At 39.0% G+C, this 24,812-nt stretch overlaps 1 protein-coding gene across 1 annotated transcript in view; it reads left to right on the top strand.

The window, feature by feature from the left end:
• Positions 1-24,812, top strand: part of kcnq1.1 (potassium voltage-gated channel, KQT-like subfamily, member 1.1) — a 52,192-nt gene that overhangs the window by 6,993 nt on the left and 20,387 nt on the right. The window contains exons 2-9 of the mRNA XM_034220939.1: positions 662-752; positions 7,477-7,603; positions 8,065-8,143; positions 8,975-9,071; positions 13,215-13,355; positions 14,920-15,030; positions 15,668-15,763; positions 15,925-16,041. Coding sequence (XP_034076830.1) covers positions 662-752; positions 7,477-7,603; positions 8,065-8,143; positions 8,975-9,071; positions 13,215-13,355; positions 14,920-15,030; positions 15,668-15,763; positions 15,925-16,041 — 859 coding nt within the window. The remainder of the gene's footprint in view (positions 1-661; positions 753-7,476; positions 7,604-8,064; positions 8,144-8,974; positions 9,072-13,214; positions 13,356-14,919; positions 15,031-15,667; positions 15,764-15,924; positions 16,042-24,812) is intronic.

Here is a 24,812-nt window from a genome sequence, read left to right as displayed (position 1 = left end):
TGGAGTAAAACATCCAAGGCCACATAAGAGAGTGGTATGGTTTTGCAGTGTGCTCTGAAATAAATGAAACATCTTCCTATTATGTAGTGTGAGGACTTGCAGACGATTGTTGCTGCAGTTGAAAAATGTGTGACCTTGTGGGGGATTAAGGAGAATGTTAAGGAGCCATTTAGTGTTTGTTGAAACTGTGTGTGTGCGCTCAGTATTTGACAAGTTTATAATGCGTTTTGCATGCATGTGGAGTTCAGAAGGTTCACAGTATTTCCTCGGGAGGGCTGTCCTTGAATGTTTGCTCAAAATCAGTCAGATGCTTTTCCTGACAAAAATATAAAGTAATGTTATGCTGTCTTGTAAGTATTTTATTTTTGAAAGTTGTTGACTCGAACCACACACCAAAGCTGACTGAAGTTTGCAGATGAAATCAAAGTGTGAAATGTTGACATGAATATGAGTAGGAAAGTGGATTGGGGAGATCCGTCTCTCCCTCTTAGACCTGCCTGATGACAAGTTATGTAAAGCTTTGATTCAAGCTTGTTTTTAAGTTAAAAAGGATTTGAGGTCTGGACTTCATCCAATTGAATGATATAAGAAAAAGAAAAAAGAAAAAAAAGAACCACCCACATGAACTTTAATCATGTTTTATCTGCCTTATCTCCTACAGGTTTCTCATAGTTCTGGCCTGTCTGATCCTCAGCGTTCTGTCTACCATCGACCAGTACCAGGCTCTGGCTCACACAACACTCTTCTGGGTGGTGAGTATTCATTTGTTTAAAAGCAACTCTGGGATTAGCTGCAGAAACATTGTTCTTTCTGTGTCATTTCGGTCGTTTGTCAGAATGTATCTACCCAAACAGAGGTTTTAGAAAAGCAAAAGATGATTTTAATCCCAATGGGAGAACCCTAACTCTCAGAGCTGAGAGCTGGGTTTTGAGTCAGATAGGCCAAGATGATTTATGCTGTAGGGAGAGGGCTTAAAACTAGAGATGTTATATCCCTGGTTAGACCACAATGTGGCTTTATGATATTCATAGATGTTGCTGTTGTAGTGATTATGTATGGGGTAAGTTAGCTTGGTAAAACATACGAGAATAAGTAAGTTCTTTAAAGTTACTTAACTTTTTCTTTTATTACCAGGAACGGTGCTTATTAATCGCCATTTTGTTTTACATTTCTCTGGCACGTGACTTGCATGTTGGCAGCCTGTCTTATTTTCTCCAGAACACACTGCAGCTACAATCAGAATAAGCTCCTAAACATCAGGACATGATGTACTTTATCTATTATAATCAACTTCCATACAATACCAAACAGTAACCTAGCCATTGCATTATTCCCTAGATATTTAGAGTTATCAGGTTTCATTTAGATGTAAGTATTTGTCTTTATTTTCTTTCTAACCTACTGTTTTCACTTACCTGTTCAACGCTGCTGTACCACCAAGTGTATACATTTGTCAAATGAAGTGCTTAATGATGCAATTCAATACAAATAGAGAAAAAACAATAGTAGCAGGTATATACACAATGATAGTATTTAGCTGTGTTGCCAGAGATCAGGCTTTGTGGCTTCTCATAATTGCAGTTTTGCTACCTCTTAACTTAATGTGTTCAGGTTAAATAGGTTCAGGTGAATAAGTCATCCCACTTTATTCAATAGGACGATTATTCCAGTATCTGGTGGGTCTGACTGAGAATGCTGTTTGCTCTTTTGTGAACACAGTCCCCTCTGGTAGATGCCCTTGTTGACCTGCTGCTATTATCCTTCTGCATTAAGAATTGACTAAGTGTGGGAGGTGCACGCCAATGTAAAATCTTGAAGACAGAAAATTGAGAAACTGTACTTCGAGGTAAATTATTGACTAATTCGTATGCTGCTCTCCTGCAACTGCAGTCTGCGGATACATACCGGATCTCTGTTGTGGGGCAGACCAGGGTTGTATAAAGTTTTATATAATAAGATACTTTTCTCCTTTTTAGACTCTCCGGGTCTCTTTTTCCTTAAAAAATCAGCACTACCGAGATATATTTTCTCAACTCATGCAGTGGTGTGAAGCAATCAGAGATTGAAAGACTGGAATCTGAAAGTAATCCTTGCAGGAGCTAAGGAGAGAAAAGAGAAGAATAGCTTTAACTCCAGCTCCACATCTAATGATACTCCCATAAAGATTATATAGATCAGTGTAGCACTTGGACAAAACTACTGGTGTTAATGCATGTTAAAGGTCACCTATCATGCTATTTTTAGGCAATAGCATAGGTCTCAGATATATACAAATATATAAGAAAACATGTCTATGAAGTGTTTTGCTCAAAATACCAAACATATCACCCATTTTAGCCACGCCTCATATCCCTCTATTTCACTTTATGTTACTAAAGTGCTGATTCTGGGTATAAAGCTTTAAAAAAAAAAAAAAAAAAATTTAAAAAAAAACGTATGCCTGCTCATGCAGGAGATTTCTAGGAATGCAAAGCCATATCAAGTTCCAAACCACATCAAGGATTATTTCTGAAACAGTATGGAGCTCAAATGCTTTTTCTCTTGCAGGTTTACCACAAGGTGAGTTCCTTTTTATTTCCTGCTTCTTCACACATGCTCTCCAGTACAAGTTAGCTCTGACTGTTAGCAATGCTTGCTAATGTAAACAAAGACCATACGTCCAAAACGTTGCGCATTGTTTCTGATAGCAACGTTTCTGATTGGGCCGTGGGTCCACATTTCCGATATTACGTCATATCGGACGCAAATCTGGATCAGCTCCGTTGTTCCCCCGTTTTTAGAGATTTGGGTACGGAGGAAAAGAGAGAGGGTTTTGTTTTCTGACACTTTGTGAGTTTCCTGACACACCGGGGACACATATTTATCTATGAAAGACATCAACAAGTGCATTTTGCATGATAGGTCCCCTTTAAATCGACTAACATTTTGGTGCATAACAAACTACATTTTCTCATTTAACCAATGAAGGTCATGACAAAAGGTTTAACTGTCAAGTTACACACTCTGTGTCTGTAGCGATGCTCCAGAAGGTAGCAGCGCACCAATATATGGGCCCCAGGTATCATGATAAATAAATAAAAAATCATCAGCTTTATGGATATTTTACGGGGTAGCATACATCCAAAGATTGTCTCAAGGATTTGCGAGAATGTTTTAAGGCAACATACGAATGTATACAATTGCTGTGTGTGCAGGAAATGTTTTAGTGTACTGTATCTTTAATGATCCTGATCACTGGTCCATGAACGACAGATACAAGCAGAGTGATTGAGATGTGAAAGAATCATAATCTCCATCTTATCTACATGTTGCATTGTTTACACTGTAGATGAAGCCTGCAGCCTTGTCTCCTGATCTGGTCTTTCACCATCTGCTCTGCACTTCTGTCTCTGTCTGTTGGCTGGCATCTGCAAACAGACCTGACTCTCATCTTCTGATAGTTTTGTTCCCGTTCCATGTCAAACAGCGAAGACAAAAAAAAGAGGATGCTTGTAAAACAATGCAGTTAAAAGACATTGACAACGCTTTTTGAAATAAAACACATGTTGGATAACCTTGTTACTATAAAAGTTTGTATATTTTCAATGGCATCACTATGATATTGGGGATGTTGCTGAAACAACAGATAACAGTTTATTTTGTTTGAAAAGCAATTTCAAAGGTTTGACTCTCCTAACCGCTGCCTCACAAAAAAACAATTTAGGGACACTTTATTTGTAACTGCATCGACTTCCCACTCTGTAAACATTTTCAGGGCGTCCCGCTGGCCTAAGAGGGCGAAGGTTCTTCTTTCAAAGTCAGTAGTAAATGGGATCAACTTAACCCTGAGAAACTAGCTGCTGAGCACAGGAACTGTTTGTGATGGGTAAGTCACTCAAGCCCAAACAAAAGAAAAACCCAAGAAAGGATAAAAAGGACTTGGAGATTTTCTTTGCGGCGGCCTGGAGCGTGCCACATGTGACAAGTTCACCTTGGCCCGATGATAATGGGATAAAATGGTCATGGTGTTTCATGAGCCGGCATATAATCTGAAATCCTACAGGTTCATTGGATTCACAGATTCAAGCTCTAGTCAGACCTATAATCATGAGGAAAAGTGAACAGAACATTTATAAATAAATACCTCAATATCATGAAATATGCATCTTATGGCAAATGTGTTTCTGTCTTAAATTTACCCTGGAGATATTTAATCTTCTTATTATTCTCTTCGACAGAGATTATGAATAATTAATATTTGCCACGCTACTAAACCAACCAAAATCTCAAACACTCATCTCTTTCCATCCTCAATCCCAAAGGGGTTGTTTTTGTACTTTTTGCTTTCTAGTTAAGATATTTACTGTGACCCCGCCACTCTTTCATTCTCTCCTCCCCACACCACAAAAGCATCTTCTTTGTGTTGTTTCTTTTTTCCTTCACACTCAAGGTCAACTACTCTGTTCTTTACTTGGAGATGCAGTGTTTGCTGACAGTGTTTGTAGTAGTGTGTTTGGCCAGATGCTTGGCAGCTAGCCCAAAGGATCCACGTTCCCAAAAGGGCTTGTTTGTTGTTTGGATCCAAAAATGAGTGTAAGTTTAAAAAAAGTAAAGCTACACATTAATTATTTATGATTTAGTTGATGAGACAGAACCAACAGCTATCCAATGCAAATATCAAAGCGCTTATTCCCTAGAACAGCTTTCGCAAAACTAAGAGATTACAATAGTGAATTTGGAAGGAATGCGGAGAGATACGTGACTTCAAATGAGTTTATTGGAAAAAGGAGGATGAACGGGAGGGTTGGGGAGAGCGGGATGAAGGGGGACAAGATTGAAGAAAGGGATGAAATGAAGGTCGAGCAAGAGGAGATGAACCGAGAGTGAAATGGGGATCCATGATGGGTTTATGTCAAAAGATGTTGTGGATGGAATGAGACTCCGGAATGACCAGATGAGGCATCCGAGCTATGTTGTCCCCCTTGTGGTTCCTTTAACACGTGGAAAAGGTGAGGAAGTAGAGAAGGGGGATTTGATGGGTGAAGGACGTGAGAACCAATTATTGGAAAGAATATAGGGGTGAGGTTTAGGTAGATGGATGCTATTCAGTATTGGTTTCTGTTCTTTCATTTTCACATTGCTAACCAGGTGTCATAAAGCTGTTAACCACTGAGATTGAATGTTTTAACCCCACAAAATTGTTATCAGTAGTCAGGCTTAGAGAATAACGGATTGCAGGTAACAGAATGACATAATCATTCTGGTCCTCACCTACAAAGCACTCCACCATCTGGCCCCCCCTTATCTCACAAACCTTCTCACTCCTTATCAACCCCCACGGTCCCTCAGATCCACCGCAGCCGGACTCCTATCCATTCCCACATCCACACTCTGCAGCTTTGGGGACAGAGCCTTCTCAGTGGCAGCTCCTAGGCTCTGGAATTCCCTCCCCCAAGATCTCCGTGACTCTGAGTCCCTCACAGTCTTTCAGTCCCGCCTCAAAACACATATTTTCAACTCTTTATACCCATAAGCCCCCCCCCTCTCAATCAACTTCCTCTTGACTGCCTTTTTATTCTTTACATACTTGTTTGCCTGTCCTTGTTTGTCTACCCTCCCTCATACTGTAAAGCGTCTTTGAGTTGTGAAAAGCGCTATATAAATAAAATGCATTATTATTATTATTATTATTATTATTATCATTATTATTATCAGGATACAGAAATAGGTAACTGTTACAACCTTACAGTTACATAAAAAAACAAGTTATCAGTTTACTGTTACATTTTTAAAAGGTGGGGATTACTAGCACGATTACAATGTTCCAATACTTTTTATATTAAAGAACCACATGAGATGAGTCTGAAATGAGTCTCGAGTGAGACCACAGATAATCTTCCAGGTAATCATCGAGGTCTCTAGTTCAAAGAATGCTTTTACTGACTGAACTTTTCGAAATCATTTTGTGTTAAATCTGACTCTGAATCTGTCACTGCAGGATTTTAAAATACATAATGTGCAGGCATGACATGAGCCTTGACACCCACTGTAGACATATTAAAAGTATTTTGCTACACCCAGTCATTTCATGCTAGCTGGGCCAATAGTACAGCCTGTATTAGCTGAATGTGGATGAAGGCAGCAAATAGCCTTGGCTTCACAATGCATTTGAAATTTGAAAAGTAATCAGATTACATTATGTTTATTTATTGTGATACTTAAGTTAGGTTACTGATTCATTTTGTACAGGTCCTTTATAATTGGAATGTAGCAGACAATTCAAATGTCAAGCCAACATATGGTGTTAAAGTTGTGTTATATAGGGATCCAGCAGGTAAATGGACCATGGAGTAGACTTCTCTTTCCAAGGTCACAATGAAGTGCTCACAGCCACTCTCTTGATTCTCCTCTACGCCTGTTCCTACTACCTACCTGTTTGTTAATGTGTTACTTCCTCGGATAGACAACTTGTTTTTCAACCTTGAAGTAGAAATCCTCAGTGAAGAAGTTACGGAATACAATATCGTAGATATTTGCTGCCAAGAACACATTTTAACATATTATGTATCCAATTTATGTTTAACAAGACGTGCCATTTTTTATATTCATTGCCATTTAAATCTCTGGCTGCCATGAATACAAATGCATCCAATAATTCCAAGCTGGAAACATCTCTTGCTGCACAGCATGCCACATCTTGTGCCTGATTCCCCCCAGGCTGTTCCTCCCATAATTCACTGCAAAATGATCAAGTCACCATTAAAAATCTATGAAAGAGCATTGAGTCACTTTCAGACAGCTTCATTTCCAAATACAAGTCAATGATTTAGAGACGTGTGGCGGTATTAGCATTCTCATTCACACCAGTTCATTAATTTCTACGTGTTGATGTAATTGTGTGCTGTAATAGATTTGATCAAATCCATTAGTCCTCAATGAGCACTGAAAGAACCTTACAGTACATGGAATTGAAATGGAGCATCTTTATTTGAGAAGCTTTGATTGAATAATCTTCATGTTAAGCATTGGACACCTGCTGTTTGGGCTAATTTCAGTTAGTGTTATGCAAACTAGAAATAACAAAGAGAAAATTGAATTATACAGAATTATCCAAACGTTTTATTACAGAATCACTTTTTCCATCTACCAGATCCAGCTTCATGTAGCAGCTAAAATGGAGAATAAATCAATGTATTAACAGAAATGAAACAGAGACAGATGATGTAGCTGCTGATTGAGAATCAATAATCCTTAATGAATTGCTGTGACAGCTTTAATGGGAGAAGCTGCACTTAACAGACAAATAGGAAGTTAGAGAACAGTTGTGCAACCATCGTATCTACAATTAAACAATATCTGTTTTGAAGCACTTTTCTGATGTCTGAGCAGCTGTTTAGGTGTTTTTGCACTCAATAGCCTGCAACAACACCCCATTCGTTTTTTCCACCTGTCCTTCTTCCTCATTGGTCTGTTCTGTTTCCCTAATTTCCCCAACAGGAGATTGTCCTTGTGGTGTTCTTCGGTGTGGAGTATTTTGTCCGCCTCTGGTCAGCAGGCTGCCGCAGTAAATATGTTGGCATCTGCGGCCGACTACGCTTTGCCAGGAAGCCGATATCCATTATAGGTGGGAACACAACCCCCATACACATTCATATCCATGCACTTGCACAAAAACACATATCGCTCCCTACCCACACACAGTATTTAAACAATATCTATATCCTGAGCCTCTTCCCAAAATGAGATATCTCAGACAAATTCAGTGTGAAATTAAAACTCACTGCAATTATTTTCTACCTTCAGCTTTTTATTCTTAAAATTGGAACCTCCAGGTGATATTTTTTTAAATAAGCAGCAATAAGTATTAGCATTAATATTATTGGTAACCCCTTTGACTTCAATTAATTTATAGAATCATTTTTTTTAAAGAAAACCAAAGATAGCTTCTTAAGAGTACTTCCCATCCACTTTCTTTTACAACATTACAGAGGACAATGCTTGCTTTTGATATGCTGAATTTCTGTATAATGAAAGCCTGCTCTCTTGTGCCTTGTACTTACAGCCTCTTATTCTCTATCTTTATAGATCTGATTGTAGTTGCTGCCTCGATTATTGTGCTGTCGGTGGGCTCCAAAGGCCAGGTTTTTGCCACCTCAGCTGTAAGGTAAGAGGCATTTTATATGGCCAAACGTATGTAGGCACTTTTATTTTACTTCTAGTGCGGGGGTTGTTTTTCAGTGTTGGAGTTAGGCCCCATGGTTCAAATTAAGAACTGGAATAGCACTCTGAGGGCAACCTCCGCAAAGGCCATACGGGATATTCCTTCTCCTCAGGTGGCCCCATTTTGGATCGTTCTTCAGACATTGCTGTGTTCATGAGCTTTAAGTCGCAATGTGGAAACAACACAGAAGCCATGTACTGTAGGCGTATTTTACTGTATTTCTCAAAGTATTTCCAGTATTTAAATGACAGCAGAGTATGGAGTCAAATTTGGGTCAATATTCTAGCGCGTAAAACAAGCTACTCACGAGCGGAAAATGTGCTTTCACAAGCGCATGAAATGACCCTCACGCGCAGACTAAACCCCCGCGAGCGAGAGAGACTGCCCTCTTGCTCGCTCGCGGGAGTGTCAGCCTCACTTGCTCGCGGAGTCTGTCTACGCGCACGTGAAAAGTTTCTGACACTTTGGGGCGGACCAACTGGACTTTGATTGACAGCTGCGAGGAAGCCCGGAGTTGCCAGGTTTGATGCCTGAACTACCAAGAGCCGAGGAGTGACAGCTGCAAGATCAGTTGGACGAGATTGAATAGTAAAGTTGTCCATAAAAAACTCGTATATTCGTAAAGTGTACAGCTAATATATATATTAATTAATTTGATACAATACAAATGTGGCAATCCACATATTATTTTTGCCCTGATAATGTGTGTGTACAAACATACGTGAATTGGCCGGAATACGAGATCAGCATTTTAAAAATTGTGTTATTTTTCAGAGGGATTCGCTTCCTGCAGATCCTGCGAATGCTTCACGTGGATCGGCAGGGAGGAACCTGGCGTCTGCTCGGCTCTGTCGTCTTTATCCATCGCCAGGTACGCATTGCAGATTAGAAATCACTTTACATTTCCAGGTCCAAAGCATTCAAGGATTTCAGTTGTTAAAAGTAAGCTGGAGGCTTTCCGTCAGGAGATTTATAGCCTCTTCTCGTCATGTATTATGACGCTCTATTGTTCCTTTCTGTACTCTGGATTACAGCGGAAATTAATATTCAGCAGAGGCAGAAGAAAAGAGCCACTGTGCAGAGGGTTACGGCCATAATCTCCTCTGCTGGAGAGGACTGTAGCCCTCTCAGTATCATTGAGCTGAGAGATAGAGGTGTCTGTGATTATCCCCAGGGGCCACTGAGGTTGTCTTAGATGTGTAAAAACAGAGAGTGATGAAGGTGAGAGTCGGGGGTGTTGCTCCTCCACTGCCGCCTGCAGTGATGCTGGTATTGGCCTGTGCTTATGGACATATTGCTCCTGGCTGAGGATGGTCATCAGCAGTCATTGACGTCAGCAGTGAGATATTCGGGCCCTTTCCAATAAGAAATCACTTTGCAGGAAGTAGCACCTGCTGCTATTAAGTGAACTTCAGATTCAGGATATAAAAGGTGAACTTTGCACATTTTGTGTTGTTGCCGTAACCCTGAAACGTCTATCACCATGAATAATAATAGATCACGATTGCTTGTTAAGCTTTTAATATGATTAGTTTCCCTGCAAATGCACTACATCCCACTGGCAATCACCATGTGCAATAAAACAGATGCTGCACTCTTTATTTGAAGATTTAAAGCAGCATATGGGTATAAGTCTTCAAATACATTTATAAAGAGACATCAGTCATGGTTACTTTTATGTTGCTTTTATTTCATCCACCATGAAAAGGTTTTCAATGAAAACACTTTTGGCTTGTGACCCACAGAAAAGAAAAAAGGATGTCTGGTTGTAACCCACTTCACAGGTTTAGGCTTTGGTTGTGTGCACGCATTTGTGCAGGAGTTTCTTTCTTCTTGATTTAGTTCTTCTCATATTGCTTTATTTGAATTACTTCTTAGAAGCCTTAAGGAGGTGACATCTAATATATCAGAGCTAACTTGAAAAAGTCTGAAATATGTAGCAGATGTACATTTTTCTTTTACTATTCCATGAACTATCTTGTGAACCCCTGAGATTTATTGAGCACTGGGTTGAGAGAACCTGTGATTTAGGCACATGACCGAAATAATATTAGCAAGGTGGAATTAAATTCATATGATGTTTCTCTCCTTTATTCATCACCTCTACCTCCCATGCATTCAAGGTAGTGGAGGATAAGAAGCACTGGTGAGGACAAATTGAGCTTTTAAGTGGCTGGAGACCACTTCAGATTAGCAGGTTTGAGATTAAATGGAATATGGCGCATCTATCACAGAAATGTACAAATGGAGGCAGAGGGAGATGGTAAGTGTGTGATTAACATTTGGATAGTCCATTTTATAATAAATCCTGATTGGAAGGTGTTTTAACTGTGGTGCGTTCATTTTCATTTTTGTCACCTTGGACTACTTATTTTGACAATTAGATATGTTATGTTAAACCCATAACAGCTCTTTTCACCCTACTGTGCACTACTTCTGAAATGTGTTCCTTTGTGACGTTCTGGCTATTAAATCCACACGAGACCTGAATATTTCTCTTACCCACGCACATGAAATTGCATCGCTTCCACAGTATGTTGACAGCTAAAGTTTGAGAGTCAATAGAGTGTCAGTCACTTCTCTCAGTATGAATTATTTGTTTAATTACAGCATTTAAATCCACATTGAGTACAGTGCTTATGGCTTGTAAACACAATTTGCACAGTTGCTCCCCGTTTTGTCGCTGGCAGATTATGAGCACATGTTTCCTGAATGTGTCAGCCGGGTCGCAGCCACAACAACACATCTATTTAACCCCATGTAGTGATTCAAATAGGTTGTACCTGAACTTTTATGTTGCAAGCAGTGATGTTATTGAAAGATGTTTCATGCTCAACTATTCACAGTCAAAGGTTTGATGACTAGAAAGTTCAAAATGTTCAAAAAGATGAGCTGTCAAATGAGGAAATACAGACTAAAATGCAACGTAAGAAAAAAACCACAAGGACTTCTTGGGTAGGGTAATGTAGGAATGTATATTAATATTGTTTTGAGAGATACCAACATAGCCAATCCCTGGGTTATTTTTGTATAATCTACTGCTACTCCCCTGGTGCTCTGGGAGTGACAGTTTTGGGCCGATATACACTTGAATTTGACTGATCAGGAATTCAGTCTGATTTAGTCAAGTGAATGTTTTGCCACTCCCTGGTTTGCTATGTTTAAATTATGTTATAGGTAAGTACGAACAGAACATTCACTTAAAGAGCTCTTTCACAAAGCACTATTCAAATTACAGTCAGACAGGATGAGAGCCAACACCAATTAGACCTCCTGTAAACACAGACCGCTCTTTATTGAATCTGCAATAAAATGCTTCATAATTATTGTAAATATGATGGAATAGATCAGCTGTCTGGACTTCCAAATTAATTTTAAATGAGTTAGTGCCCATCTGAATTCCCATCCAGTGATTATGAGTGAACATACTTTCAGTTTTATCTTGGCTGCCCTTTTGGTTCCTGCATGAAGCAGAATAATATGCAGGATGTGTGTTACTTTAGTTATACTTTTACATAAATTGTAAAATGAGGAATACATGTACCTCATGATGTTTTGTTAATTTGGTTTAACATTTAGTTTTGAGATCATAAGTCTTTGTTTATTTTTGTCATATTTATCAAATGTTATCCCTTTTATCCTTTTTAATCTATGGTCATGTGTCACAAAGTTTTAGATAAGACCAAAAAATAAGCATTTTAAACAAATGTCCCCTAATTGCTTTCAAATTTAATTTCATTCAATTGATTTTGGGCTTAAATAACTAAAATAAGGATGATTGTATCATAACGTGTGCAGCTTTATAGAGAGCCGGTCTGGTCTGCTGTTGTTTATTTACACAGTACATCCAGGCATGAAACATGTTCTAATTTACATGCTAATTTTAAACAAACCCAGTTCACCAAATAAGGCTCCTGGGGGAATGGAACATATGCTCTTTAAAATATAGTCTAATTATAAAGGCAGTCAACAACAACAAAAGACAGCTCTATAATTCAAGCCTTGGTGGTATTGTGGGGATAGACTATATTGTGTTCAATAGCTTTTATACTATGAATCAAATAGATTCAGCAGGCATGGAACATTTAAAATTGATCAGACCTGACTGTTATATGTGTGTAGCAATCATTAAATGCAGGCTTTGGCCTTCCCATGAAAATGCCAAAATCAACAATGAATTGATCCTATTAACAAGTGTTAACCGGGTAACCGAATGTAACTTTATTTCAATGTGCCATCGAGCTCTGATGTTTTCAAATGCTTAAAAACATATCACTGAGCCACACCTGTGCACTGTGTAATATGTTACTTTATTTTACCACAATTTACTTTGAGGAAACTCCACATGCACCTGACGGTGACATGGACACTTAATAGCAAAATTAATGTGTATTAATCTGTCCAAAAAGTAGTTTTAAAAAGAAATATATTGCAGTATTTATTCCCGTTTGAGCAACTTTTGCAAACAACTATAAAGCCCAGCTGTTTTGGGAATGTTCAGAGCTGTCTGAAAGGATGTTAAGTAGCAGCAAATGGGCTTGGGGCTGAGAGCCACAGAATTGAGAAATAGATTCTCACATTGTTGGTTTTAATTTGATTGATGGACTAGGCTACAACACATTTTATTTGGGCAGCCCTGTAGTGCATAATGAGAGCAAATAATGAATCCTTTAGGAAAAAAAAGTAGCCACTGTGCTTAAAGTATGGATCCACTTTTAGTTTGCCATCAAGGCGACAGGGACTGAAGACTTATCAGAAAAGTATTTCAATCATCATATTTACAACACATTGACATGAATATTCACACCCATATGTCCGATTAAAAGCAAACACTAGTCCCTATAGCAGAAGTTAAGTGATATAACAGACACATTTTGGACATAATAAGGGTTTGCGAGAAAGTATATATACTGTATATATAGATTGACATATATATCATACAATCTCATTGTGTTATTTGACATGATCCCTTTGGCTTATTGATTTTGAAATATGTCGTGCGTATGTATTTCAGGAGCTGATCACTACTTTATACATTGGCTTTCTGAGCCTGATCTTCTCCTCGTACTTTGTCTACCTGGCAGAGAAAGATGCAGTCGACAGCAGCGGCTCCATAGAGTTTGGAAACTATGCCGATGCCCTGTGGTGGGGAGTGGTAAGAATATCTGTTTGTGTGTGTTTTGTTCACCTCTGATCTTGTACACATCTGATATATAACGGATATGATACGTTTTGATTGACAGCGTCTTCATTGCAGAATGATGAATTCCTTTATTTATCAAAGGAATAGTTTGACATTTTGGTAAGTACTGATGAGATGAAAAGATTGATTCTACTCTCATGTCATAAGATGAATATCAAGCAGTAGCCAGGGGATGGGGGAAAAAGCTATCAAAGCTCTATCCAAAGGTTAAAAATAATCTGCCTACAAGCCTCTTTAAAGCTCACTAATTAACACGTTATGTCTTGTTTATTTTGAAGAAAAAAAACGGTGTGAAAACAACAACGGTTATATAAGATTACTATGCCTGATTATCATCATATTTTAAATCCACAGAACTATTATCTTTCTAACATATAAGTTGACCTTGATCATATCTATGTCCACCATAGATATTTTATTTTCTTAGAACAGTTGTTGGTTCTTTCCAATCTTGCCAAGAGTAAGATTGTGCAGAAAACACATATTTGTTTCAAACAGTATTTGGGAAGTGAAAGGTCAAACACAAACTGCTTTATCTGTACTACTGTTGCTACAGTGGGAGTTTTGTTAAGACCCTTGGGCACATCCAGTGGGCTGCTAATACAAGCAACAAAACAAATAGTGCAGAGAATAGAGGATGGAAATGTATTTTCAGACAATAAGTCCCCACCCACTCTGCTTCTTGGAAACTTTAGAGACTCTGATAATAAAAAAGGCCACACAGAGTCAAAAACACTTTTCCATATAAATGAAAGTGTACTGTATGCAATATTTACCCATTATATTCCAGGAGTTGTATGAGCTTTGGGTCAACTCTCTCCAACTTGCAGTCATGGGCCCTCTCAGTCCAATAATATGTAAGTGAGAGTCTGAGGGGTAAGAGTCAGATAAGACTCACAGTAGATTGATTTTACAACCAATCTGAACTGTTTTTGTTCACAAATCATTTACATGTCAAACATTCTCGCTGCCAACATGACAAAGCATTTTCTCTATAAGGCTGTATTTGTATTGTTTTTAGTTTGTTGCTGTTGAAGCCTTGCTAGCTACATGGCTCTTTGGCCATGTTGGTTGGTCAGTCAATCTATTTGGATCCACTTTAATCTTGGCTGAAATAAATGTGTAATGGTTTGGCATGAAATACATATATTCATGGTGCCTACTGACTTTAGTAATCATCTGATTATTTACCTGTGACACATCAGCATTCAAGCATTGTCATTGTCACTATGTTAGCATGCTGAAGTTAGCATTTTCCTCATAGCATCCCCCTGACATTTAGTTTAAAGTCAAGGCTCAAATTCTCATTTTGGGGAAAAAAACTCAAGTCAAACTCAAGATTTGTGGCTGCTCCAAAACTAATTCCAAATGTGACAGATAACTACAGGTGTTGATACTTTTCTTCTACTATCTATAAACCACAATGTTGTGTGTTGGAACATTCTTTACAGCAAATATATGTGTTTTTATAGAATGAAAGTACCTGTATGAGTTCCTGTGTTGTTGTTTTTCAAAGGTGACAGTGACTACCATTGGGTACGGAGACAAAGTGCCACAAACCTGGATTGGAAAGACCATTGCATCCTGTTTCTCAGTATTTGCCATTTCTTTCTTTGCTCTGCCTGCAGTAAGTGAAATGAGAAATTGTTGAACCAGGGTGTCTGCTACTCTGTCAGATTAATCCCGATTCCCTACTGAACTAAACATGTAATTAGTTTAGTCTTTTATATGTAAATGAAGCAAACACTGTCTGCTAGTTTACATTTGATTACAAATATTTTCAGTTTACTGTTAATTTCTGAGTGAGGGTACCACCACTGTATTCTATAAGTTTAAATAGTTACTGTTCTAACATCTAAAATACCCTTTCCTCAAAAAGCAATTTCTTTGAATGGCAAAGTAGGTTTTGTAGGAAGACAGTGTTAGAAATTAGGTACGCAAAATACCCATCATATTTTTTATAACCAATATATAATATAGTGGATATTTTGGGGCTATCACTACATTTCTTTGCACAATATTTTGTCGTGAAATTACAATAAATTATCCTAAGAAGTTGAGAAAATACCTAAATGTCTCACATCATCATCCATTTAAACATATTCAATTAAAGTAGAGAAATATTTCAGCGTGAAACAGCCCATTATTCCTTAATTTTTGGTTAAATTGAATTTATTTTGGTCTTTTGAATCCTGCTGCTGCCTGTAAGTGAATCGTTAAAAGGGAATTAATGAGCTGGAACTCTGCTGTGCTTTTCTTCTCAGGGAATCTTAGGCTCTGGCTTCGCCCTGAAGGTGCAGCAGAAGCAAAGACAAAAACACTTCAACAGACAGATCCCTGCAGCTGCCTGTCTCATTCAGGTATGTGACCAAATAACACAGAAACAGAACAATACAGCCAGGGGAGTGAACCGTCTCTGAGCCCCAGTGATATTATTGAAACAATCCTTTACTATCTTTCTCGCATGGCATGAAATTAGTCCTGTCCAACCAATATATTGCTTTTTTTCATGCCCCTTTAGACATCATGGAGATGTTTTGCAGTGGAGAACTTGGATTCAGCCACATTAAAAATGTTTTTGAAGAAGAGATCCCACATCCCTGCCTCTTCTTTGTCCACCCCCAAGCCCAAGAAATCGGTTTGTAACAATTTTCATAGATTTCATTGCAACTGCTTATCATGCTCCATTTCCGTCTTAAAGCAAAAATGAATGCAATATGAAGCAACATCCATGCAATACCGTAAAGTCTTAGTAGTGTAGAGGCTATGTTGGACTTCTGTAATGCTAAATTCAGCTGTAACTTATAAATGAAATGAATCACAGTCAAAGGAAAGCAACTCCACTAACTGTCCAATGTTAGACAGACTGAAGGGATTATTGTTAACATTGCATTATTTGATGTAAGTGTACCACAATTATTGTGGGCGTTAGAAGGATTAACAAACTGGTATATAATACTTGAAAGTGAAGTGTCTATACATGACATTCAGAACATTAATATAGCAGCAAAAATATGCTTGTTGCTATCATGGAGTTATGTCTTCTTGAGCAGTGACACTCCTCCTGTGTGTGTTGTACAACATCTGTGTTTTGATGTGTTGAACTTGAAAAATCCAGACATAAAGTAAATATTCTACGGTGGCCCTGAAGTGCAAGACACCACAGCATTTCACAAAACGCCACAGCATTTCACAAAACACAACAGCATTTCACAAAACGCCACAGCATTTCACAAAACACAACAGCATTTCACAAAACACAACAGCATTTCACAAAACGCCGCAGCATTTCACAAAACGCCGCAGCATTTCACAAAACGCCGCAGCATTTCACAAAACGCCGCAGCATTTCACAAAACTCCGCAGCATTTCACAAAACACAACAGCATTTCCCAAAACGCCACAGCATTTCACAAAACACAACAGCATTTCACATTGGACGGAAAGGGTATTCCTTAGGGAGAACACTTCTTGTTTGTGATTGGACAGAGCCAGCCATAGAAGCACTGCTGTGATTGGTTGTTTTTGCTGCCAGTCAAGAAATGACGCTTCGTGATTGGCCCAACACATCAGCCGTTAGCTGTTAGCACACACTCAGAGCTCACAGCTCCTCATATCTGTTCAGAAACTGGACAAAAGTTCAACATATACAAAACACAGACTGTCTATGTCATGGTGAATACAGTCGCTGCAGGTTAGTTTAGCCTGATCGATCCGATTCCGATAGGATTTACATGGAGATACGGCCCGCCCCCTCTCCAGCGTCTTGTTTGAATGACAGGAGTAAACACAGAATTAATGCTTTATTAATTCATGGTTTTTAAGGGGCTTATCTCCATGTAAATACTATGGTAGACCACCCAATATTCGCATCGCTCTAATCGCTCGAGTTTCACCGCGGCTGTCAGCTGTGTTTGCTCCTGTCATTCAAACAAGAGGCGCTGAGAGGGGGTGGGGCGTATCTCCAAGTAAATTCTCTGGGAGATACCAACTACAACAAAATGAACATATTTGACCGTGATTTAATTGTAATACACGTTTCAAAGTGATGCCGAAGTAACTACATACTGATAACGGTTAGTAAAAACCATGAATTAACGCTTTGACAAATCTGCAGACAGACGGCAGGCGAAAAGCTTTTAAAATGCGTGTTTTCTGAATGGAATCGGATCCATCAGGCTAAACTAACCTGTAGCTGCTCCGTCCACACTCACAACAACGTCATACAGACATAAATAAAGCAGCGACTGTATTCGCCATGACATAGACAGTCTGTGGTTTGTACATGTTTAACTTTTGTCCAGTTTCTGAACAGATATGAGGAGCTGTGAGCTCTGAGTGTGTGCTAACGGCTGATGTGTTGGGACATATTTCGCTGTCGGGTGTTGACCAATCACGAAGCGTCATTTCTTGACTGGCAGCAAAAACAACCAATCACAGCAGTGCTTCTCTGGCTGGCTCTGTCCAATCACAAACAAGAAGTGTTCTCCCTAAAGGCCCTGTCACACTGTCCCGAAATTGACACCCGATGGACACACGAATATGGAATTGTGAATTTCGCACGATGATGGCCCCGAACCACACACGAAGGCAACATTTACATTACATTTAAGACATACAACTGCAATGAAAGTACCAAAAACAATTGTGTTACAGTACTATCAATCAATCAATCAATGTTTATTTATATAGCCCAATATCACAAATGTTACATTTGTCTCAGTGGACTTTACAGTTTGTACAAAATATCAGTATGACAATACGACACCCTCTGTCCTTAGACCCTCACATCGTACAAGGAAAAACTTCCGAAGAAAACCCACAGTTTAAAGGGAAAAATGGGAGAAACCTCAGGAAGAGCAACAGATGAGGGATCCCTCTCCCAGGATGGACAGACGTGCAATAGATGCCGTGTGTAAATTGAAAAGATAATACATTTGCAACATAGGTAGTCCAAATGTTTGGAAATGCATGTGTGTATAATAGGAAGATGAATCCACGAGGATATCCATCCAGGACCTATGATCCAGGACCACAGCCACGACTCAAGATCCAGGACAGAGGAGCGCAGGATCATCCATGACTCCGGATCCCGGCGTATACAGACACCAACAAGAAAGACATTTGGGGAAGCTGGGTTAATCGGAACATGAGAGTACACAGGTATAGACAGAGAGAAGGAAGAAGTAAGATGTCCCCCGACAAACTAAGCCTATATCAGCAAAACTAGGGGCTGGATCTAATCAGCCCTAACTATAAGCTTTATCAAAAAGGAAGGTCTTAAGCGCACTCTTAAAAACGGATAGGGTGTCTGCCGCCCGAACACAAACTGGAAGCTGATTCCACAAATGTGGAGCTTGATAAGAAAAGGCTCTGGCTCCCATTGTACTTTTAGAGACTCTAGGAACAACCAACAACCCTGCATTCTTGGAACGCAATGCCCTAGTAGGACAGTAGGGTATAATGAGTTCTTTAAGGTAAGATGGCGCCTGCCCATTAAGGGCTTTGTAGGCGAGAAGAAGAATTTTAAATGCTATCCTGTGTTCTATAGGGAGCCAGTGTAAGGCAGCCAGAACAGGAGTAATGTGGTCCCTTTTCCTAACTCTGGTTAGTACACGAGCTGCAGCATTTTGAATCAGCTGAAGCGACTTGACTGACTTCTTGGTACACCCTGATAATAAAGAGTTACAATAATCCAGCCTTGAAGTAACAAATGCATGGACTAGTTTCTCTGCATCGTTTTGAGGCAAGATATGCCTGATTTTTGCAATGTTACGTAGATGGAAGTAGGCGGTCCTTGAAATTGATTTTATGTGGGCGTTAAAGGATAAATCCTGATCAAATATAACACCAAGATTCCTTACAGTCTCACTGGAGGCCAAATTAATGCCATCCATGGTTAATATATCCTTAGATAATTTGTTTCGTAGATTCTTCGGGCCAAGTACAATAACTTCAGTTTTGGTCGTGTTTAACATCAAAAAGTTTAAGGTCATCCACGTTTTTAAGTCCTTAAGGCAGTCTTGAATTTTATTTAGATGATTAATTTCATCAGGCTTGATTGATAAATATAGTTGAGTATCATCCGCATAACAATGAAAATGTACAGAATGATTCCTTATAATATTGCCTAACGGAAGCATATATAATGTGAACAAAATAGGTCCGAGCACTGAGCCCTGTGGCACTCCATGGCTAACTTTGGTTTGCGTGGAAGATTCATCATTGACACGTACAAACTGAGAGCGTTCAGATAGATAGGACCTAAACCAGTCTAAAGCAGTTCCCTGTATGCCAACTAAGTGCTCTAGTCTTTGCAATAGGATATCATGGTCGATAGTATCAAATGCAGCACTGAGATCGAGCAAAACAAGAATAGAGACACGTCCCTTGTCAGAGGCTATTAGAATGTCATTTGTGACTTTAACCAGAGCTGTCTCTGTGCTATGATGTGTTCTAAAGCCAGACTGAAAATCTTCAAATAAATCATTGTTGTTAAGTAATCACACAGCTGTTTTGCGACCGCTTTCTCAAGAATTTTTGAGAGGAACGGAAGATTGGAAATAGGTCTATAATTGGCTAAAACCTCTGGATCGAGGTTGTGCTTTTTAAGAAGCGGTTTTATCACTGCTACTTTGAATGATTGTGGAACATAGCCTGATAATAAAGACATATTCATAATATTTAATAAATAAGTGCTAATTAATGGAAAAACTTCCTTCAACAGCTTAGTTGGAATTGGGTCTAACATACACGTTGATGGTTTAGAAGAGAGAATCATTGAATTTAATTGTTCAAGGTTTATGGCTGAAAAGCATTCTAGTTTACTATCTAGTGTAATATTAGAACTTACGTTTCCGGGAGCTGTTGATAACACTATACTGGTCAAAGGCAAGAGGTCATTAATTTTGTTTCTAAGAGTAACAATTTTATCATTAAAAAAGCACATAAAATCATTACTACTGAGTGCTATGGGAATAGAAGGCTCAATTGAGCTGTGGCTTTCTGTCAGCCTGGCTACAGTGCTGAAAAGAAATCTTGCATTATTCTTATTCTCATCTATTAATGAAGAGTAGTAGGCTGCTCTCGCTTTACGCAGTGCTTTCTTATATTCATTGAGAGTAATATGCCAAATTAAACGAGATTCTTCAAGTTTAGTGGAACGCCATATCCTTTCAAGTTGTCTCGACTTTTGCTTTATTTTGCGGGTTTCGACATTATGCCATGGAGCTAATCTATGTTGTTTTATTTTCTTCTTTTTCAAAGGAGCAACAGAGTCTAATTTTATTCACAGCGCATCTGTAGCACTATCAACAACATGATCAATTTGGGGTGGTGTACATTTTGTATAAGTTTCCTCCCTTACATGCAGACATGCTATCGAGTTAAGTATTGGTGGAATCTCTTCCTTAAATTTGGCTATAGCACTAACAGATAGGTTTCTGCTGCAGGAGCTTTTGACTAATGCTTTGTAGTCTCGTAACAGTACTTCAAAAGTTACTAAGAAATGGTCGGATAAAGCAGGATTATGCGGTTCGACTAATAGTTGCTCAATTTCAATACCATAAGTCAGAACAAGGTCGAGAGTGTGATTATAGCAGTGGGTTGGTTTATTTACACTCTGACAAAAACCAACAGAATCTAATATAGAGTTAAATGCAACAGTAAGGCTATTTTTATCATCGTCAACATGAATATTAAAGTCACCTACGATAATTACTTTATCTGTTTTAAGAACCAAAGTTGATAAAAACTCAGAGAATTCAGATAAGAATTCTGAATAAGGACCTGGTGCACGGTACACTGTAACAAATAAGATTGGCTGCAAAGTTTTCCAGGTCGGATGCGTAAGACTAAAAACAAGACTTTCAAAGGAGGTATAATTTAATTTTGGTTTAGTATTGATAAGTAAACTTGAGTCAAAGATTGCTGCAACTCCACCTCCTCGGCCCGTGCCTCGGGAAATATGAGTATTGATATGGCTGGGTGGAGTGGCCTCATTTATGCTGACATATTCTTCATGTCTCAACCAAGTTTCAGTGAGACAGCATATATCAATATTATAATCTGATATTAAATCATTTACCAATATTGCTTTAGATGCTAGAGATCTTATGTTTAAGAGACCACATTTAATATTCCTGTTTTGTTGCACTGTAGTAGTTGTTACATTTACTTTTATTAGGTTATTATGTATGACACCTCTATTAGGTTTTACCTTAACTTGTCCTTGGGCAGACACACACACCGCTAATATTGGGTATTTTATTGGGTTCGGGATTCCTATGGATGACTGCCTAGGAGAGAGCGCAGAGAAGCGTGTAAGACTGTGACTCCGCCTCCTGGTCTCAACTCCAGTTTGTCATGGATTAAGTCCACAAAGCCCTGAAATGTTTGCCGAAATGAGATGATACTATACTATGATACTGTACTGATATCTTCAGACTTTGTTCTTTACTTTATCCGTCGTTATATGTAGAACATATTACGTTTTCTCCGTAATGATGTTTCCATAACAACAACAACTTCCTGTCAACTGTCCTTCAAAATAATATATTATATCCTTTTTAGTTTCACAGAACACAAATTGGGTTATTTACATAATATATTTACATGATTTTGTTGTGCAATAAAACAACCCGATGGACACACGATGAAGGAAATGTTCAAATTCGGCTGTGATCGTAACAACATCGGGCCATTCGTAAGGGCATCTTAAGCCATCGTATGACCGTGGAGTTTCTCAGGCTCCGGCAGCAACTTCGTGAGCGGTGGCAAAATCTTTGGCATGCCAAGAAATTGCCGAAGGACCTTGCGAAGGTTCATTTTCGTGTTGAATTCGTGTGTCAATTGTGCCCTTCGTAAGGCCATCGTGAGGGCATCGTGTTATCATCGGTGCCATCGGGCATTCGCCCCGATCAGAGTGAGGGCGAATGCCCGATGGCACCGATGATAACACGAAGATGACACGATTTGACAAGATGTCCTCACGAGTGCCTTACGAAGTTGCCGCTCACTAAGTTGCTGCCGGAGCCTGAGAAACTCCACCGGCGGTCATACGATGGCTTAAGATGCCCTCACGAATGGCCCGATGTTGCTACGATCACAGCCGAATTTGAACATTTCCTTTATCATGTGTCCATCGGGTGTCAATTTCGGGACAGTGTGACAGGGCCTTTAAGGAATACCCTTTCCGTCCAATGTGAAATGCTGTGGCGTTTTCTGAAATGCTGTTGTGTTTTGTGAAATGCTGTTGTGTTTCTGAAATGCTGTGGCGTTTCTGAAATGCTGTGGCGTTTTGTGATTAATGCTGTAGTGTTTTCTGAAATGCTGTTGTGTTTTGTGAAATGCTGTTGTGTTTTGTGAAATGCTGTTGTGTTTTCTGAAATGCTGTGGCGTTTTCTGAAATGCTGTGGCGTTTTGTGAAATGCTGTAGTGTCTTGCACTTCAGGGCCACCGTACTTTTCAGTTTGCTGAGATGTCGTTATCTTGTTGAACGCAGTGCTATATAATAATTTACAAATGCTGCACATGCGTGAATTTATTACAGCAGGTTTGTTGATTATCATACATCGTCTGTTATTCTGTAGCGTTGAAAAAGCTTAGCAAATCAAATTTAAACCTGAGCTCAGCAAACTTTATGTCTGGATGTTTCAGTGTCACAACACCAACACAAATCATCACAAAGACTGAAAACCATGAGCTACTATAAAGCAGCCGAGGGCAGCTAATACTTTAATTATTCATCCTTTGCATCAGACACACAAGCCAAACAAGCACTACACAATTGAGTTTTTTACGCACAGTGACATTTCCGGGGACAGCTGAAGTTTAGGACAGCAAACATCTGCACGTACAGTATGTTCACTTCATCCCTTCAGGTGAGCAAGCTCTGACTGTAGCCTACTGTTACCGTTAGCTGCTAGCACTGTTACTTGCTAACATGTTAGCTGCTAGCTGACGGCTCATCCATTGCCCTGTTGAGACCCCTTAAACTTAGAAGGCTCTGAATGTTGTATTAAAAAAGCTTTAAATGGCAAACACATGGACTCGCTGCTGGACCAGCTACTTAAACAAAGAAGATTGAGAGAAACTCAGAGTAGGCCTTCAACAAAAACAAAGGGAGTGTGACTATTCTCTGCTATTATTTCACTATAACTGTGCAAGCTTTTTTGATGACTTTACTGAACTGCTGTCTATAGTGTGTATTGACTTTGACCGTCTAGTCATTGTTGGTGATTTTAACATCCATGTTGACAACCCCCAGGACAGAGGGGCTAAAGAACTGTTTTGTGTTCTTGATAACTATGGACTGACTCAGCATGTGACGGAGCCCACGCAGAATAAGGGGCACACTCTGGACTTAATTATCTCAAAGGGTCTGAATATCTCTAAGGTTGTGGTGACTGATGTTGCACTCTCTGATCATTCCTGTGTTTTCTTTGAGAGCTCTATTTCTGTTCACAAAAATGTTCAAAAAGAGGTAACCACAAAGCGATATTTAACTGAAAATACTAGGGAAATGTTTACTCAGAATTTTTCTTCCACACTTGCCCCTGCTAACATCTCAGTAAATGAGCTAGTAGATCATTTTAATTCAAAAATTAAAAATGTTATAGATGCCATTGCTCCAACTAAGGTAAAGGAAGTGACTGGGAAGAAAATATCTCCATGGAGAAAGGCCATGACCGTCAGAGCAGAAAAAAGAGAGTGTCGAAAAGCTGAACGTAGGTGGCGAAAAACAAATCTCCAGGTTCACTTTGAAATCTATAAAGAGAGACTTGGCCTTTATAATTTGGAATTGAAAAACGCACGACAGTCTTTCTTCTCTGACATCATTACCAAAAACAAAAACAATGCACGTGCCTTGTTTGCTACCGTCGACAGACTAACTAATCCCCCAGTGTCAGTAGCCTCTGAATTTCTATCCACCAGAGCATGCAATGATTTTGCCTCCTTCTTCACTGACAAAATTCATAAAATCAAACAAGCAGTCAGTGCCTCTGCATCAGGTACAGCAAATGTGTTGTCCCTATGTCCACCTAATATCAATTCAAACACCATGACACAATTCCATCAGATTAATGATAAAAACCTAGAGGACATTATTCAACTTCTGAAATCCTCCTCCTGCTGCCTTGATATTATTCCAACAGGATTTTTCAAAGATGTTTGTCCTTGCATGGCCTCAGATCTACTTCATATAGTAAACAAATCTCTTCACTCAGGTATTTTTCCACAGGCCCTGAAAACTGCAGTCATTAAACCGCTCTTAAAAAATAATAATCTAGATGCTTCAGTAATTAACAATTACAGGCCCATATCAAACCTGCCATTTCTAGGTAAAATCATTGAAAAGGTTGTTTTTCAACAGTTGAGTAATTTCTTGCATTTAAATATCTGTTTCGA

Source organism: Gymnodraco acuticeps, unplaced genomic scaffold (assembly GCF_902827175.1).
Source record: "Gymnodraco acuticeps unplaced genomic scaffold, fGymAcu1.1, whole genome shotgun sequence".
Classification (NCBI taxonomy): domain Eukaryota; kingdom Metazoa; phylum Chordata; class Actinopteri; order Perciformes; family Bathydraconidae; genus Gymnodraco; species Gymnodraco acuticeps.
Note: the sequence above shows the minus strand (reverse complement) of the source record. Positions and strands in the feature narration are given on the sequence as shown.